The sequence below is a fragment of the Trichoderma harzianum genome (assembly GCF_003025095.1).
Source record: "Trichoderma harzianum CBS 226.95 unplaced genomic scaffold M431scaffold_7, whole genome shotgun sequence".
Classification (NCBI taxonomy): domain Eukaryota; kingdom Fungi; phylum Ascomycota; class Sordariomycetes; order Hypocreales; family Hypocreaceae; genus Trichoderma; species Trichoderma harzianum.
The window spans coordinates 1,428,960-1,447,715 of record NW_020209255.1 but is presented as its reverse complement, the minus strand read 5'-3'; the positions used below and the strand labels follow the sequence as shown (position 1 = coordinate 1,447,715).

General features: G+C 40.3%; 2 protein-coding genes across 2 annotated transcripts; both read right to left on the bottom strand.

The window, feature by feature from the left end:
- Positions 1–1,553: 1,553 nt before the first annotated feature.
- Positions 1,554–2,385, bottom strand: M431DRAFT_555471 (hypothetical protein; the record flags this gene model as incomplete). The annotated part of the gene is made up of 2 exons (XM_024921423.1): positions 1,554–1,810; positions 1,983–2,385. The coding sequence occupies 2 exons, from the start codon at positions 2,383–2,385 to the stop codon at positions 1,554–1,556; spliced, it is 660 nt and encodes a 219-aa protein (XP_024773728.1).
- A 4,180-nt stretch (positions 2,386–6,565) lies between these two features.
- M431DRAFT_496001 (hypothetical protein) lies at positions 6,566–18,544 on the bottom strand (the record flags this gene model as incomplete). The annotated part of the gene is made up of 7 exons (XM_024917442.1): positions 6,566–7,088; positions 14,471–15,810; positions 15,867–16,305; positions 16,331–17,336; positions 17,400–17,841; positions 17,896–18,311; positions 18,373–18,544. The coding sequence occupies 7 exons, from the start codon at positions 18,542–18,544 to the stop codon at positions 6,566–6,568; spliced, it is 4,338 nt and encodes a 1,445-aa protein (XP_024773727.1).
- Positions 18,545–18,756: the final 212 nt, after the last annotated feature.

The window sequence follows — 18,756 nt, the reverse complement described above, 5'->3', positions numbered from 1 at the left end:
CCTCCCCACTGTGCGCCTTGCTTTGATTGGACAGAGGCGCTTCATGACTAAGCGAAACGAAAAATTTCAGACCCACGCGCCAGAGCGTATAAAATTCTTCGCCGTCGCGCTTAGAGCTTCGCTCTTCTTTTTCTCTTTTTTTTCTTCGTGCGGCTGGCATGACCTGAAATTATTACCCGTGTTGCTCAAGTCCTTCATCAGTGGATAAATTGAAGCGTCAGTTGTGCCCCAGAGAAATTATAATTGCAAGCCGGCCTTCTATTCGTTCTGGTTCCCATGGCTTTAACGCGGGATTCATGGATGGAGGGCTGGACATATCTTCCTCTTTGCCTCTTGCTTTGTGACTGTAATGGATGCTTCAAGACGAACATGTCGTGTATCGAGAAAATGTAGGCCTTTGACCTAAATCAAATTGGCTTGATAATATTTCCACGTTGTGGCTTCCGCCGAACACGCGTTGTTTGCTGTCGGAAGTCAGAATGCTCATCACGCCCACTGCGGGACAACGTATTACCCCCTGCCTACTAGTAGCACATAGATGTAAAATTTCCCGCATCGGGCAGCACTACTATGGACCGGTCCAAAGCGTCTAAAGTGCTGTTCTGATGGGAAAACACTCGCCCCTCTGCATTTCTTACGGGTGTAGCGTAGAACCAATGCTACAGGCGATGCAATTATTGCCAGCCAGATGGCGTATGAAGCTACATGTATCCAAAACATTCCACGGAGTAGAGTTTGTGCGTTGTTTCCCACACAAGACGCTCCTGACAAGTACCTAGGTAGTCAAATTTTACGGCAGGTGTTGTAAGTGAAAAGGTATTTCTCCTCCCCTTCCAGGCTTTAACGCCCCCGGATTCAGAAGTGGCTAATGCAACTCACTGAACCCACCCAAACTACATAGATATGTGCACCCTACGGAGTAAATAGAAATGCTTTTTCTACGACGGGTCTTTACTTGGCCCTGCTTCCTTCGAGGTTGCAGTAAGCAATAGTTGCATGAGCAGTCGAGTGGTACACTGGCACTCCATTGACTAGGGCTAACAGTAGCCCAAGGAGGCGTACTAGTTAATTCTCTACTCATAAATGCCGTTATCGGCTGCCTATAGTTAAAACAAACTCTGAAACTACCAAATGTTCTTTGGCGATGTCATGTCTCAAATTACAAGATCATCCCACCTCTCTGGAGCCAAGGGGCGGTTTCTCAGTGCCACCCATACCACACCATGATATCCCTTTTCATCTATACCTAGATGAGTAGATAGTAAAAAACCTGTATGTCGAGTTGCCACGTCGTCGAATGACCTGATCATAATTCAGGCTCACATAGACTAGTTACTTAGGAGCATCAGCCCGGAAGGTAAGATACATTTAAATAAATGCAGCCCCTGATAATCTGATGAGAGCAAACATTAAAGCAGCTGGTAGATCTAACTGCGTTGGACATAATCATGCCATAGAGTATCATGTTAATGAATTAACCCAAATAATCCACCCCATCTATCAAAACTATATACATATCGTCATTCTAAAAGGAGAAAGAATATTGCTTTCGTCTACTCTACCACCCCAAGTTCGTGCAAAATAGACCATACTTGGCCAACTCCGACAGGGAGTAACAAATACGCATCGTCTTGGTTAGGATTTGTGGGTACGAAGATCTTGAGCGCAGTGGATAGCGGCGCAGTCTTCTGTTTTTCTTCTTGGTACTTCCGTGAGCTTTCCATACCACAGAGAAGAAGATCAGGAAGTCTCTGGAGAGACTCATATCGAGCTCCGCTGAAGTTGACATATCGCCCTTCTTGTGAGAGTGCTGTGGATGGGAGTTAACTATCTTTCTCCCCATAAGTACGGTATTCAACCCAAGACCGGGGCTTACCTTCTACATCCATAGGAAATGGTTTCCATTGTGTATCAAGCTGCTCCGAGAACTCTTGAAGGGGTTAGCGTTCCGGTCAATAACGGTCTAAAATGGCTTTGCTTACCACCCAAGAAGATTTGAAGCATGGTACACTTGGCATGCTTTTGCCGCAACCGATCCAAATCAGCAGCCACCGCTGGAAGCAACGATGCTGCCTGAGCCGCACATCTAGGGGCATATCTGATCAAGCCATCGAAGGTGGAGCTGCTAATTTTCCTCCCTCCTGACCAATGCCTCATCGGAAATGCCGTAGCCCACCAAATGAGTGTGCGTGGATCCAGAGTTCGTATACGAGCAGATCTTTCGCGAGTGCTGGCAATCTTGGTCTTCATTGAGGCCGAAGCCGAGCTTCTGCTGTCTTTGACGAAGATCAGCTCCAGGTTGTGAGAGAAATGGCTGGGCGCGTAACCCCTTTGGAGCGTTTCCAAGACCCGAGCACGACCGTCAACCAATAAATTCTGAATCATGATGAAAAAGAAAATCGGGTTCTGAGGGATTTTGAGGAGGAAGAATGCACTTGATTGACGCACTGGAGGTGCTGGAGGTGTTTGTGTCTTGAGCATGTGATGAGTCTGGATTTCCAAGACTGTTATACGACGAGTTATAAAGTTTGGCATTCCCTTTATCTGGAGATTTGAGCCTGATCTGGACAAGGATCACAAACCAGTTACACGATGGCAAGCAATAGTGCGCCCTTCCAACATGACTTTGGCCTCCCTGCATATCACACTAAACCGATCCTGTGTGCCTGGTCAAGGATAGTCAGGCGAAACTAGTCCACGGTTGCTTGGCCTTTCTTACGGAGGTCACATTAACTGAATCTGATTCTCAAACTGCTTTAACTTAAATAATTTACATTTCGGTGGCACTTCTATGACGAGCCTCAATCTCTACAGAAACTCCCAGTCACACTATTTTAACTCAAGTGACTAACGAACTTACGTGAGCGAAGAGCAGCTATACCTGTATTGATTAATTTTGCTGCCTAGCAGTGCGTATTTCGTATCGAATACGTTTACAGGGAATCCAATCATGAGAAACCCAGGAAATCATAGCAGTCTCCTATAGTATAGCTCAAGTAGGATATAATAAGCTTTGAAACTGCCTTGTGCAACATAGCCTGTCATGATTTTGCTCAAACCATCAGAGCAATGAAAGAATACTCTTTACTTGTTAATTATCGAAGTTTTCGATTCCTCTTTGTAAGTTGTCTTATTGGTAACTTCTGTTTAAGTCCATAACGTGCATAGATTTTGAGCGTGTGCTTCTCACATAATGAATAGTAGTAACAACACTATTCATTCCGGAGATGCAAGCTTCAATGCCCTGATTCGGACTGCAGTTGGTAAGCTGTAGGAAAGAGTAAGGCCAAGTCACCTTCTTCCTACGCTAGTAAGGGGGTTTCATCTAGTCGAACGAAGCGAGCGAATCTTTAGCCCTGTTTGTAATTTGGAGAAGCTCCATGGGGAAGAGAAATTCCGTCGAATAGAATAGAGTCATAGCAGAGAGAAAGAAGTTCAGCGAATTATAGCGACTTGCGGAAACAGGAACTCTCAGTTGTTCAACTACTTCAACATGACAGATCTATTCCTATAAAGTCAATATTTAACAAAGGATATAAAAATGTAGAGTTATTACCAATTCGCACGAATTCGGTCCAACAGAAGCGGTATTACATACGTAGCGGTGACTTCGAGGGAATCGAGGAGGATCGATGCTGTACTGCCTTTCGGGGCCTGGCGTGTAATTCCGACGCTAACGAGGGAATAAAGAACAGACCGGCTCTAAGGGCTCATACAAGTGTCATGCTAAGCCATTTCTATCTGTACCGTTTACTTCAAAAGGAGAAACCCTAATGTCTACTTGGGCGAATAGTCTCAACAGAAGGAGTCGCCTCCAAAACTGCCGGTACCAAACCCCCCTTGTCCGGCACTACACAAGGCAGATCACATGCGGCTACACGGATCAGGAGACTTTGGACAAGGGTTTGGCACCTTTGGCGATCCTGGATGTCGGTGCGTGCTTATGTGGATACTGAGATAAATGCAGCGGCCAAATTCACTTTCGCCTGCTCACTTTGGGCCCGAGTATTTCTCCAAGTTTCTACCCGAGTATTGCTCCGGAGCATTTTGTTTACAAAATAAAAGAAGAAGGTAAGAAACCTCGTTTACAGCGTTGATTTAATTGAGCTGCAACTAGGCTTTACTTCGGTATTCTAACAATGGGTAGCTTATCGACTTCCGCTGTACAGTTCACTTGTATGGAGCACAGAACACAATGTTAACAAGGGCCCTGGAGACACCTACGGGGCCTTAGGAAGTCCATGTACTGTATAGTCAGATCGCTCATATGATATCATCGGTCATTTTACATCGAAGACCACGGAGTCCTAAGACGCCACGTAGGAAACGTAATCGTCGTCTTGAACTCGTTATTAGATTGTGCCCAGGGCTTTGCCACCTCAATGCCTGACTTCATCTTACGAGCCCCTTTGTTTAACCCAACCCACCGCTCATTGTATGCTGCAAGCCACAACTACGGCTCAAAGAAGGTTCGGCGGGTAATCTGACGCAGATACATACGCTTGCCTGCAATGCTGCCCCACTGACTTGAGGCTCGAATAACCTTGCCATGTCGCAAGCGGCTGCTGCCGGCGGAAGGTCTTCTTCCACTGCTTCGGTAGACTCCACAGGCTCACATGGAAATGGACAAGGATTTCTTTGGGTTTGAACAGCCGTTAGCCGACGACGCAAACTTGATTGGGGCATATTCCTGGCCGCAAGGATCTTTACTTACCATCGCCATAGTATGACATGTGAATACATTGGGATGTTTGCGTTTCTTTTCATAATTCTTTTCAACTATTAAGAGGCTCGAAGAGAGTCTGAGTCAAAAGGAATCTAGTCGAACATGAACGAATATTGTTCATCTAAAACGGATACTACAAATTAAGAGGCTCAGCGTAATTGGGTATGAATGCTGGACTTGAGAGAAAGCGGGACTTGAGAGAAACCGGCATCTATTCGTCTCTCGTTAAGACGCCGTTGAAGACCCAGCCAGATTGTAACCCCACAAAGGTGTCCCTGTACGCTGTGATCTCAAAAGGACATGAGTGAATAAAATGATCTACGTACTAATGCACGAAGTCGGAGAAGCCCGGACATAAGGGTGCGACGGAACGAAACTTAAAGGAGACGCTCTATTGTCTTGAGAGAATAATGAGGGTGTTACATGGAGTCTTCGAGTTGCATCGCGAATAGTAGCCATGCATGCTGCTAGGCAGCCATGTGAAAACGCCTTATTGAACAGGGGTAAACAGGCGGAATTAATGCATCTGTCACCCCCTCGTAACCCCCCACCGAGCGCCCTCTTCCATGGAAGCAAGGTTTCTTCTTCTGCTATGGAGCACCAAAATCACACTCGCTTCTGCCACCCGGTTAGTCTCGATTGGCCATGATGGATCTAATAGATACCGATACCAATCCCGAAGCAGTGGTACTGCTGGATTGGCTCTCGTAAAGTAAGCAATACGGTTCTAGCAATCTTACAGGGGCATATCGAGTACGTACGAGCTCTTTCATTGGATGGTTTTACGAGCTCGGTAACCTCATTCGTTGTCAGGTAGACTTATTAGATATGTAAAGTCAAACACTCATGCACATCGGCTACTAGTAATCATATTACGGGCAAATCATGAGGACACAGACATAGAATTCCGACGCTATTGACCGATTAAACTATATTCAGAGTAGAGACATGTGAAATCGACCAGCCGCCATCGCGGTTCTTCAGGCTAGGACACTCTCTCATCCACCATCATTTACGAGAAGAAGAATGTTTCTCGTAAGCGGTGGTGGAACCAAATTAGAAAATTTAACCGAACCATTCGTATGAATGGTCTAAAGTGGTTGTGTTTCTCTTCGATTGGGGGGCTATCTACATGACATGGGATCCCGTCTCTATGGCCGCTCATCACCTCCATGATGAAGAATTGACTATATAATTGTCTACAATATAATTGAGTTGATTTCAATGAAGTGATATTACCGGTAGATATATTTCTGTCAGTAAGGCTGGTCTTGTCGTAAGAAGGGTGGGATAAGAGAAACCAAGTCCGCTCTCATTCGTCGGCACCACCTAGCTCATGGTTCATTATCATTTCTTCTCTTCTATTCCGCAAGGAATTGAGATTATAAGTCAAGATAGTTCACGTTTTCGACAGTCACGGTTGTACCAGTATATACGTCATAGACCACTGACAGTAAGATAGAGAGCATGCGCCTTGGATTTTGACTTCGACCATCATTTCCTTGATCAGTAACAAGATTCGGTCTGTTTCAGTACAATGTAGAGCTTGTAGATAAAATGAAAAGGGGAATGTTACAGTATTCCAGAGCCATGGGCGCACTAACGCCAAACATATTGCCACCTGTCACATCAGAGGCCAAATTTTTGGTCAAATCCCTGAGGAACCCGCCCAACAGAACGAGTCAAATCTAAAGAACAACCCAGTAATCTTGACTCAGTTCGCATCCTAGCGGCTGTTCGAAACCCTTTCGGGGGGTTTTTGAGACTCTGAAGCCCGTCAAGAGCTATCCCCAATATGTACATATCTGGCCCTTTGTATAATACCCCTCCAGTTGGACACTAGAGAAATCCAGATGACTTCCAGGGGGTCCAATCCTCATCCTCAGATGGCGGCTCCTCGAAATTCATTGTAATAAGGCTTCCCAATGCAGTTGCCAGTGCGACTTCCGCGATCCGTGCAGAAAACGCACCTGTGCTTGATGGACGAAAATCTCCCGGTAGCCATATCATGTCCTTCCCGTTCCATGCAATCCAGTCTTTTGATGAATTAATAGAGTAACCGATGTCAACCTTATTAGTAGGTATGAGATATCGATCGCCATGTTCGGGAAGGTTTCCCGTCGGCTCCTTCAATCTATAGCATTCGATATCCGTGACGACGTATAAATACGCATCATCAACAAAAAATCGGGTTGCAGCGGGAACAGTAGCAGACACAACACGTTGGTACACCATTTCCTGTGACTCAACCTTCCAGATAATGACAGTACACTCTTTTTCATTATGGTATGCTGCATGGTATGCTGCAGCCAAGAATTCCGCATTAGGTGAGAACGCCACCGCAACAATTTCTGAATAGCCCCTGTCACGACCCAGCTCTTATGGTCGCGACAAGGGGCCTACAGGGTAGGCACTCCCGGACTAACGTCGGGCCGCGCAGCCAATTAGGAAGCGGTCGACGGGAATCAACGTCGATTCCAATCGACGCAGGAACGAATCGATTAAGATCATAAGCGATTCTACTTAACTCTAGAATACACGACTAAATATATAAGTTCACTTTATGTTACTCATTAAAATACTTAAATAGCCAGTTATTATTACAGCGTTTATAATATAATTAAATTAAAATATAGATATCTATTCTTATTTATATTAACTAGCTGGTGATAAGATTACCTATTACCGACCTAATTACTCCGCCAACATAAACTATAGAACCACTCTAAGGTTTGTCCCTTGGAAATAGTTAACCTATAGTGCCTATAGGACCCGGTTTATTATACGATAATAACTCTTATTTAGACGGTCACCTTAGACCTATGGGTAATAAAATACTAGAAACTCAGCAGCTTATAAGCTTTAGAGTTCCAGATAACGATACTGATTACAAAAGCGAAGCTTAAAGTAATTACAACAGCGACATTGAGCTTAAAGATACGCTAGCCGAAAACATAGCTAATTAAGCTAATTACGATAAATTAAAGGCCGAGTTTAAAGCTCTTAAGACCCAGCTTTAGGACCTCTAGGATGGGAAAAGAGAGAAGGGTGAGGTTATTAAACCGACGAAGCCTAAACCCTTTGACGGAGATCTACGTAAGATGGACAAATTTTTCTTAGAATTTGCAACCTATTTCGGATACTTCCCTCGTACCTTAAAGGACGACGAAGATAGAGTTATCTTCGCAGGCAGCCGCCTTGTAGGAGATACTGAAATATAGTTCCAACCTATTATATAGAATTACGAGGAAGGAAAGATTAATTTAAAAAAACTTAAAATATAAACCGAAGAAATTTACACTAAGTACGCGGAATTTTAAGAATAACTTAGAAAGTCTTTTAGTACTGTAGATAAACAATAAGAAGCTGAGTAAGAACTTTGTTTTATTACCTAAAAAGGACTACTAAGTAAGTATACTTTAACTTTCCTACGCCTGTTAACTAAGGTTAACTAGACTAAGGAAACTAAGAAAAAAGTCTACTATAATAGTGTAAAACCTGAAGTTAAGGATAAACTCTTTAAAATTAACTGCAAAAAGACGACCTTCACCGACTACACTTAAAAAGCTATTAAGATCAACAATCGCAATTAGGAATAACAGAAAGAACGGAAGCGAGAAAAGAACGGGAACTTCTATAACGTCTAACCTAAGCGAACTTAAGGACACTAAGCTAACTAAGGAAAAAAGCAAAATAACTATATTACCTCTTTTAACAATAGACAACCAGGCCTAATAGACCTTAGTACTATTGAGGCTTAACGTAAGAACGTTAAATACTATAACTATAGAAAGAAAGGATACGTAAAGAAATATTATTAAGCCCCTAAGAAAGATAGCGATAAGAAATTTACGCCTGTCTTAGAACCCAAAGAGAACCAAACTATTAACACTATAAAACCTTCGGTAGACTATAATAAACTGCACTTCTTAGTATACTATGACGACAATTGCCAAATATACCGCAGCGATAAATAAGGTTCTGGATAATACCCCAAGGGGCGTACACAAACCTTAAACACACTTAAAGAGATTACTTAAACGCACCTAGAAAAGAACGGGATAGCGGAATAAGACACAGCGTCCCTAACGCAATACGACCTTTGCGAAGGAATAACTTAGAAAGAAATCAACGACCTTAAGAAACGTATATGCGACTAATATAGGTCAGTGGAACCCAAAAGCATCTACTACCTCTGTAAAATAACTATAATAGACTAGGAATAATACGAAGACTAATATAGAATATAAGGTATTATTAAAGAAAATAAACGCTACGACGAAATCGTATAACAAAAGGAACTCGAGGACCACCAGAAGCTCCTTAAACGATAGGGACAGATTAAATAGATTAATCTAAGTACCGCCTACGACCGGATCCAATTGCCCGGAAACCGGTTTCAACAATACATCAAGACCAACGCAGACGAATATCCGATGGCCAAGGCACTAGAATCAGCTATCTACCTTATCGATAATATACTGCTTATAAACTAATATAACGAAGCTAATATTATTAACTGCAAATTGCTACTATATAAATAATACATTATGCTTAAACTTCAGAAATAGCATAAGGACTACAGAGCTGCAGAATGTAGATAAAAAGAATTTATGCTCTGTAACAAAGATTATTGTAAGAAACATCAGTACTAACGCCGAGCCCTCGTATACGTTACCTACAACCTGGAACAATAAGGATTTAACCTAGTAAGATATAGCGATAATAACGAATTACGAGGAATTAACTGGAATAACCTTCGGAAATACCATAAGCTTACCGCCAGACACATACCTAAACCCAGATGCACCTGGTGTAAACGCTATAATATTTAAAATAAAGAACCAGGATAGATTACCTTAGACCTAGACGACATCAATATTAACCCTTACGGTAATAATTATTACAACGGCGCCGACGATGTAACCTACCACAACCTAAATACTATAACAGGAGGAAAGAAACTACGGAAATTCCTAGTAGACGGATAGTTAAATAATAAACCAATTACAGTCTACATAAATTCCGGAGCCACGACAAGCTACATTACACCTTAACTAGTTAACCGCCTATAGTTAAACCATTATAAAAAGGAGAAACCATATACCCTTACGAGCATTAAGAAACAATAATTCATATATAACAACGGAACTATTAACCGCAAAACTAATCACCTTATAATCTAGTTTAGTAAAATTAAGGATATGTTTAAATTCAATATTATAAATATCGCAGGATATAATATACTCTTAGGATATAATTAGCTTAAATTACGCAACCCTAATATTAACTAAATCAGAGGCTAGGCGAGATGGTAAACTTGCCCTAAACTAATTAATTTCAGAGATATACTATAACTAGATTAGGAGGATCGATAGGATGCTATAATATCCCCGACGATAGGATTAGTAACCCCTGCATTAAACTAAAAAACAAAAAAATATACGGAAAAATAAAAAGTTATAAAGTAAATATGATTGGAGGAGCTAAAGAAGCTCCTAAGGACAGTCGAATACGTTAAGAAACTAAAAAAGAAACAGCTTAGATTTCTTAACTTGATTATATAAAAGGTTAAGGAATTATGCCACTGAGACCAACAGACACCAGAACGTTTAAAGAATATACTAACAGACCTCTAGTATATATTAGTCTTTAATAAAGAACTTAACACTGGACTACCAGAACACAGCCAATAGGATTATAAGATTAAGCTTATAGATAACAAAGTCCCAACGTTTAACAAAATCTATAACCTAAGTACCACCGAACTTAAGACACTTAATAAATAGATTAAAGACCAGCTGAAGAAGGGCTACATTAGACCTTCTAAATCCTTAGCAGGATATTTAGTTATATTTATACCCAAAAAGAACAGTAAACTTCGACTTATTATAGACTACCGACAGTTAAACGCAATAACTAAGAAAGATATTACGCTGCTACCACTGATTTCGGAAATCAGAGACCGGCTTACAGGAGCTAAGATTTTTACTTTATTAGATCTTAAAGGAGTATATAACCTTATCTAAATTAAGAAAGGCAACAAATAGAAAACCGCCTTCTGTATAAAATACGGACTTTATAAATGCTAGGTAATACCTTTCGGACTTACAAACGCCCCAGTATCTTTCCAGAAAATGATCAACTATGTATTACGAGACTACGTAGATCATTTTATCATTATATACCTTAACGACATCCTTATCTACTTTAAGAACTTAGAAGAATATAAGGAGTATGTTAAAAAGGTACTATAAACACTCTAAGATAATAAACTCCTGGTAGAACCTAAGAAATACAACTTCTATATATAAAAAGTTATATTCCTAGAATATATTATTACCTTAGGTAAAGTTTAAATAGACCCTGAGAAACTTAAGGCAATTAATGATTAGGAACTGCTATAGAACGTTAAGTAAGTATAAAGTTTCTTAGGACTTGCTAATTACTACTAATGCTTTATTAAGGACTTCTTAAAAATTACTACGCCACTTATGAACTTAATAAAGAAAGACGTTAAATTCGAACTTACATAAGACACTCTAACAGCCTTTAAACGCCTTAAACAAGCCCTTACCAGTGCACCAGTACTTATGATGTTTAATCTAAATAAACCTATTATAATTGAAACTAACGCCTTAGACTATGTGATCGGAGGAGTACTTAGTTAACTAAACGAAAAAGAGAAACTTAGGCCTATTGCCTACTTCTCTAAGAAACTACATAGACCAGAACTCAGATACTTTATCTATAATAAAGAGTTTATAGTTATATACTAAGCGCTTAGTAAGTAGTATTAAAAATACTACTGTAAAGGAAGCCGATTTCTAATAATAATCCTTATAGATCACCGGAATATTACCTACTTTATAATAACACAAGAACTATCCCGTAGATAAGTTAAGTATTATAAGCGACTCTCTAAGTTTAAGCTTATTATTAAACACTACAGTGGATTAGACAACGGATACGCTAATATACTTAGCAGGCACCTAGACCACTTCTAAGAAATCCTGGAAGTTAAGGTATAAATACTAGAGAAAAACTAGTATAAAGACCTAGTTATTTAATTAATTAATACCTTGTACTAAATTGAGATAGACGACCTGATTATTAACGACATAAAGGAATACGTTAAGAACTAGGAAAATAAATAATACCTAGAAGGTATTTCTATAGATACTGGATACCTAATACTAAATGGACTTATCTAGGTACTAGAAGACTTGCGAAGTAAAGTAGTAAAATCAGTTTACGTATATAAACTTAATAGATACCGTAGAATTAGAAAAACTATATAGTAAATTACATAATACTTTAAATTTAAAGGTATTAAGAAATAGATATAGAAGGTTGTATTAGAATATATAATATACGGACGAGCTAAAAGCTTTAAGTATAAACCCTACGGACAGCTATAACTACTACCTATACTACAGCAATTATAGGAATTGATTTTATTTAACTTAATTACTAAACTACCTTCTTTAAGAGAACTAGTTACGAGGGTACTTTATAACAGCATCTTCGTAGTAGTTAATAGACTTACGAAAATAGCCTACTTTATATTATTTAAGGAAGCCAGTAATATAGAAAAATTAGCTTATGTAATAATAAGATACGTCATAAGTAACTATAGACTGCTGGGGGATATGATCTCCGATAGAGGAAATATATTTATATTTAAATTCTGGAAAGCATTTACAGCTAAATTAGAAATAAATTATAAGGTTAGCATAGTCTACTACCTATAGATAGATAGATAGACGGAAAGGATTAACTAAATAATTAAGACCTATTTACGCTGTTATATTAATTTTAAGTAAAACAACTAGGTAGAACTCCTCCCCGTTGTACAACTCGCTTATAACAGCATAGAATTAGAATTAACTAGGAAATTACTATTCTTCCTAAACTATAGATTTAAACCTGAAGCCTACTAACTGCTAAGGTAAGGGGAAGATGTTAAAAAAGCTATAATTAAGGCAGAGGACATAATTAAATTACATAATGAACTACGACGACAACTTAAATTCGTTCGATAAAGGATAATTAAATACGTAGACAGAAATAGGATTAAAGGACTAACCCTTTAGGAAAGGGATATGGTCTAGTTACACCGATACACGCGGGGAAATAAGTAAGTAAATATCAAAATAAACAGGCTAAGCAATAAACTCGATTTTAAGAAACTTAGACTTTATAAAATTTTAAGAAAAATTAGAGAAGTAAATTATAAACTTAAACTTCTAGAATAATAGGAAAAACAAGGAAAACATATATATCCGATATTCTACATCTCCCTGCTAGAAAAAGTATAAATTGACGAAGAAACTAGAAGATTTATCTAAGACGAAATTATTATTAAAGGAGAAGAAGAAGAATACGAGGTAAAAGACATTAATGTAATAAAGACAGGAGAAGACGGTAAACGACGCTATAGGGTATAATAGGAGAAAGGGAAAGAAAAAGAAGAAATATAGGAACCTATTAAGCATCTTAAGAACTTAATAACGCTGGTGGAAAAACTTTATTAAAGCCTAGGGATTATGCTAGCTTAGGATCTATTGACAATATCCCTAAATAATCTACTAATTCTAAAGAAGCAGGGACGACTTTAGAAGAACCCTTTGCTAACTGTATTATAGCAGCCTGAAGAGCAGCCTCTGCCTTATGCTTCTTCTGCTTTAACTACTCTAGCTTCGCTAAATTATTAATACCTTAGGATACCGTATATACTGCCTTTTTAGACTATTCCTTATGTTATTTCCGAAGATGAATAACTTTAGCTATAAGATTTACGATTTCCTCTTTAACGGCTTTAACCTTACTGTCGAGCTAGTTGCGTCAACGGGAAATACGTAATAATTGTTAAGGGGTAAGAAACGCCTTATAATAAGATTTGTAATCTTTAATATACTTTAAGCAGCGACTTAAGTTAACCTCGGAAGCTAAATACTAAAATCCCTTCTTTTTGCAATAGAAGCAGGGTTTTATCTTAACGGATTACAATAATATAGAAGCAGTAAGTACTATACTCCTATTAAGTTTTTTCTTTTTTCCTTTTATATTAGCTAAGTCAGTAGATTTTTAAATACAGAAAGTTATTTTAGCGACGAACAGGTAATAGAATAAGAAGAACACCTATAAGTAGGAGGTATAGATACTTATATGCTAGATTACCTGGTCTTAGGGATAAGACTAACAGAAGGGGGAGAATTGTGTTACGACCCAGCTCTTATGGTTACGACAAGGGGCCTACAGGGTAGGCACTCCTAGACTAACGTTAGGCTGCGCAGCTAATTAGGAAGCGGTCGACGGGAATTAACATTAATTTTAATTAACGCAGGAACAAATTAATTAAAATTATAAGCGATTCTACTTGACTCTAGAATATACGACTAGATATATAAGTTTACTTTATGTCACTTATTAGAATACTTAGATAGCTAGTTGTTATTACAGCGTTTATAATATAATTAGATTGGAACATAGATATTTATTCTTATTTGTATTAACTAGCTGGTGATAAGATTGCCCGTTACCGACCTGATTGCTCCGCTAACATAAACCATAGAACCACTCTAAGGTTTGTCCCTTGGAAACAGTTAACCTATAGTGCCTATAGGACCCGGTTCGTCACAGCCCCCTATTCTGAAGGCACCGGTGGCTGGTGATTCTGAATCAATGCTCCAAATACTCATGCCAATGGATTGCGAATCATCATGTTCATAGAATATATACACCCTAGCAACGAGCCTAGAGTCTTTGGATATTGCAAGCACATGTCCTCTGTGGGGGGCCAAAGGATCGAGGGTAAGATCTTTAGATTGCCAAATTGATTGAATATGTGAAAGTTGGCGTGTGCTCCAAAATGTGATCTTCTCCCTAGACATTGTCGCGGTAAAGTTTCCATCGGTTGATAAGGCCAAGGCGTTGATCTTGTGGTAGGCCTTGCCTAGTTCACTTTGTGGTGGGCGGTCGATGCTGTCAAAATCTGTCTTCCAGACTTTCACAGTTCGATCTAAAGATCCAGACACCAAAAAACTGGCGTCTCTTGAAAATGCGATCGATGAAACGGCATGTGTATGGCCACTATACGATCGTACCATGGCTTTCTCTTCGAGGTTCCAAATGTTGATATTTTCACCACCTTCTCCAAACGCCAGGAATTTGCTGTCGTCCGAAAAAGCAATAGATCTGAAGGCATACAGTGGCCCTCTAGATATATATCTTATAATTTTTTCGCCTGATGAGATGTGCCAAACTTGAAATGGTGTCTCTTCCATTTTGTCAGTGTCTAGTGCGACAAGATATGATGAATTATTGGAGAAATGTGTTGGGTGAAACTTGCTCGACAGCTCATAAATCTTCTCTCCAGTAGCTACATTGGATATTAAGATGCTGTCAGTAGTTTTCCAGGCTGCTAACTTGAAATCTTGCGATAGTAACACCCGCGAGGGGTACTTTTGGCGTGGAGTCTTAACCATTTTGCCTGTAGCTAATTCCCAAATTTGGAAAGACGTATCATCTGTAACAGCCAGAAGCATAGAATCGCCTGAGAACGCTGTGTCGGACCTTCTTCTTCTTTGGATTTTAAATCCTTGAACCTGTTTCCCAGACTCTAGATCCCATACCGTGATTGCCAGATCATCTGAGATGGCAAGAAGTTTGGCATCGTCCGATAACGTTAATTGTAGAGAACGCTCCTCATCAGGTGGCAACTTGAAGTCATAACCAATATCAGGTATTAATTTCCCTGTAGTAGTCTCCCATCTCTTCATTTTCTCATCAAGAGATAGTGTAATTAATTGAGAAGTGTCGTTTGAGAAAACTGCATCTGTCATTATACCACAGTATAAAGTATATTGGCAGGAGCTCCAGTAATTGTCGACTGGGGGCAAAGTCTTGATCCATGAGATTGCCTCTTTGAAGTGAAGTCGTATATGACTCTTCATAGGGGCGAAAATATTAGCAGAAATATACACTTGAAGAGGGGCTGTTTCCAATATGAATCTGTTGTAGAGTATGAAGCGAAGAGCATCTTGGAAAAACTCAATCGCCTCAGTTTCATCTACGTTGTGCTAGTTTTGTCAATTATAAATGGTCCTGTGATTGGGGAGTCGAGAATACAACTAACAGTCAACAAATTAAGCAAGTTCTGCAAAGAGACGACTCCGGCCTCCACATTCTGTGACAAGTTCAACGCCTCAATCCAGTGAAGGAAATGTAGCTTGAGGAAATCGAAAATTTTGTTGACGCCTTCATGTATGTGATTTTTTGACCCGGAATAAACACCAAAAGTGCCGTCGCAAAAATGTTGAAGCCAGTGCATGCAACAATACATAATGCTTGCAAGGGGATCTGGCTGTGGTACGGATATTTCGTGTATTTTGACACCAGGATATGGCAGAGAGTATATGTTTGGTCGCAGTTTTCCGGGTTTTAACATAGCCTCAAGTGAGCGGTTGAACATGTCTCGGTGGACAGTTTCGCTTCCGGAGGGGAAAATGCGATTGTGACCTTCTCCGATCAGGTAATCCTTCGCTGATTGATGAACGAAATAAACGACATCTCTTCTAATAGTCAAAAAATGATCCACACATTCGGACTAAGGTTTTCAGAGGTTCAGCTTGTGTTAGTCGGCCCTTTAATCCAGCCAGTATTGGCAGTGTCTCTAAATTTAGTGGTTGATATGCGGCCACCATGGTTGCCAAGATGTTGCGACAACGTTCTTGATCGCTGTTCACTAGTAGATTAATCTGATTCATCATTCTCTCGTATAGGCCGCTTAATCCGCTAGGCATTGCGTCTAAGAGTTGCAGCAGTTCGGCGTCATCATCGTATGTGCGGCGCTCTTCGATCTCTTGGAACACGAGTGCAGCCCACAGAAACGTTCCGCTTGACTTCTGCAAAATAGCACGCTGTAATTGCTCCTGAAGCACTTCATTATCCTCAATTAGGCTCAATTGTTGTGTTCTGCAACGAATGTATGCATCAACGCTCTCCGAAACAAGAGTAGCACTGCTTTCGAGATCAATGACCGCGATTGTTCGACATGAACGTATTTTGGCCTCAATATCGGGATAATTCCGACTTGAAAGGATCCATTTTACCTGAGGGGTAGCCAAAGTGCTTTCAATAATGAAATCCAAGAGTTTCTTGCGATTCGATTCGCATTCATCCAGTGCGTCGACTATCAGACAAGCATTTTCTAGTGCAGGATCTTGTAGCATTTTAACGAATACACCTGACAGCGTTATCCAAGCGTTGATTCCGTCGAAAAGGCTTCTACTGCCGACATTTTTATATTCTTGTTGTATATGCTCAATGAGCGATGGCTTTTGGGTTGCGAGCGAATAAATAATGCCGCGTAAGACCGCTGTGGCATTGTTGAAGTTTGGGTCTGTGCCTTGGCAAAAGAAGTGTGATAGGAGGTCTTGGTGAGGTTCCATGTGCTCTAACTCTTCAATGAGCCCGCAAATCATCAATGTTTTTCCTTTGCCCGGGTTGCCTTTAATCCAAAGTAGATTTGTCTCCTTCTCTGTATGCCATTGTCGGAACATGGCACTCTTGACAGCCCAAGTGTATGAATCAGGCAAAAGGCCACCTTTGGTATCCAGAAGACGTTCTTTATCATTTCAAGGATTGGTAATGTATAAGTCTCTCAAACAATCTCGATCTTGTTGCTCTAAGTTGTTGACTTGCAGTGCGACCAGTTTTTCAAGGCAATTTTTGATTTGGTGGCTCATACTCTTTTCCTCTAGAGTCATGTATGTCGCATAGTCATTTTGGAACTCTAATTCCAGTGTTCGAATTTCTTTCAGACTATCGTTCCAATTGTCTTTTATGACAAAATCGGGAAATAGCTGAAGCCAACGATTGCGATAAAAAGAGCAAATTGATTTGACTTGAAATAGAATAATCTCTTTGTAGAGCCCTACAAGTCGCAAAAGTATGCCGTTTTGAGTATCGGGCGCGTCGTTTCTATTCCTGAGAGACCCATCTCCATGAAATAGATCACTCGACAAACTCCAATACCACTTCATTCTTTTTGTCGTGTATGCAATCCCCTCGATATTATCTTTCTGTGCTTTGACAGGATTTTGAACAATCTTATCCATCGTTTAGTCTGACATCCAAAATGAGATAAATATGTGCAAGCTTACGTCCAAGGCCATAGACACAATAGACCACGGAAGAGCGGCCTGTGGTGCGGCCTGAATGCCTGTACTTATTATTGATTTCATTGAATTCACGATTTCCATAGCTTCTCCTACACTTTCTTTGATCTTGGCTTCCCTCTTGACTTTGTTTTGGCCGTATTGCATGATCGCCAACATTTGGGCACGTCGCTCATCACCAGCGGTCGCAATCGTATTGGTCTCGTTTTCCGACTGTGGGTGGTCGGAATTGGGATCATGAAGCTTATTAGATAAAATGACTTCATAAATATGCATCAATTGGGGCTGTTCTGCTTTCAGGCCATCGTATGCTTCATCCCAAATTTCTTCTGGTGACGTCGCGTTCTTTTTCCTATCATCTGTATCGATATGTGTGGCATCCATCGAGTGGGCTGGTGTATCTGCGGGCAAAATATCTATTGCCGCAATCTCAACCAAGCGTAGATGGTTGTGGTGTCGTACTTGTGGAGCGACCTGATTGTGGAAAGATGGAGTGTCTATTCAATTGTAAAGATTGACCCCTCTCTGTCTCTCCATGATCAGGCACGTTTGAGGAGCTCCCCGCTGGGTCATTTCTTCCATGACTCTTCGATCGAAGGCCTTTGAAGAATGTAGAAATGGACTTTCGAGGCATTATTTTTGCCCTTCGGTTAGAATGGTTGCAAGGCTAGTAATGATGAAATTTGATTTTCGCATATCATGGAGATGTCAAGTTGCGGGATTCAGCCGCGCTCTTGATTTTCGTTAAGTGGGTGGGTATAAACGCATGCCTAATGTAACATGGGTATGCAGCTTTCAGTATCCAATAAGATGCGTGTTCGCCATGAAACTCACGGCGCGTTGCAC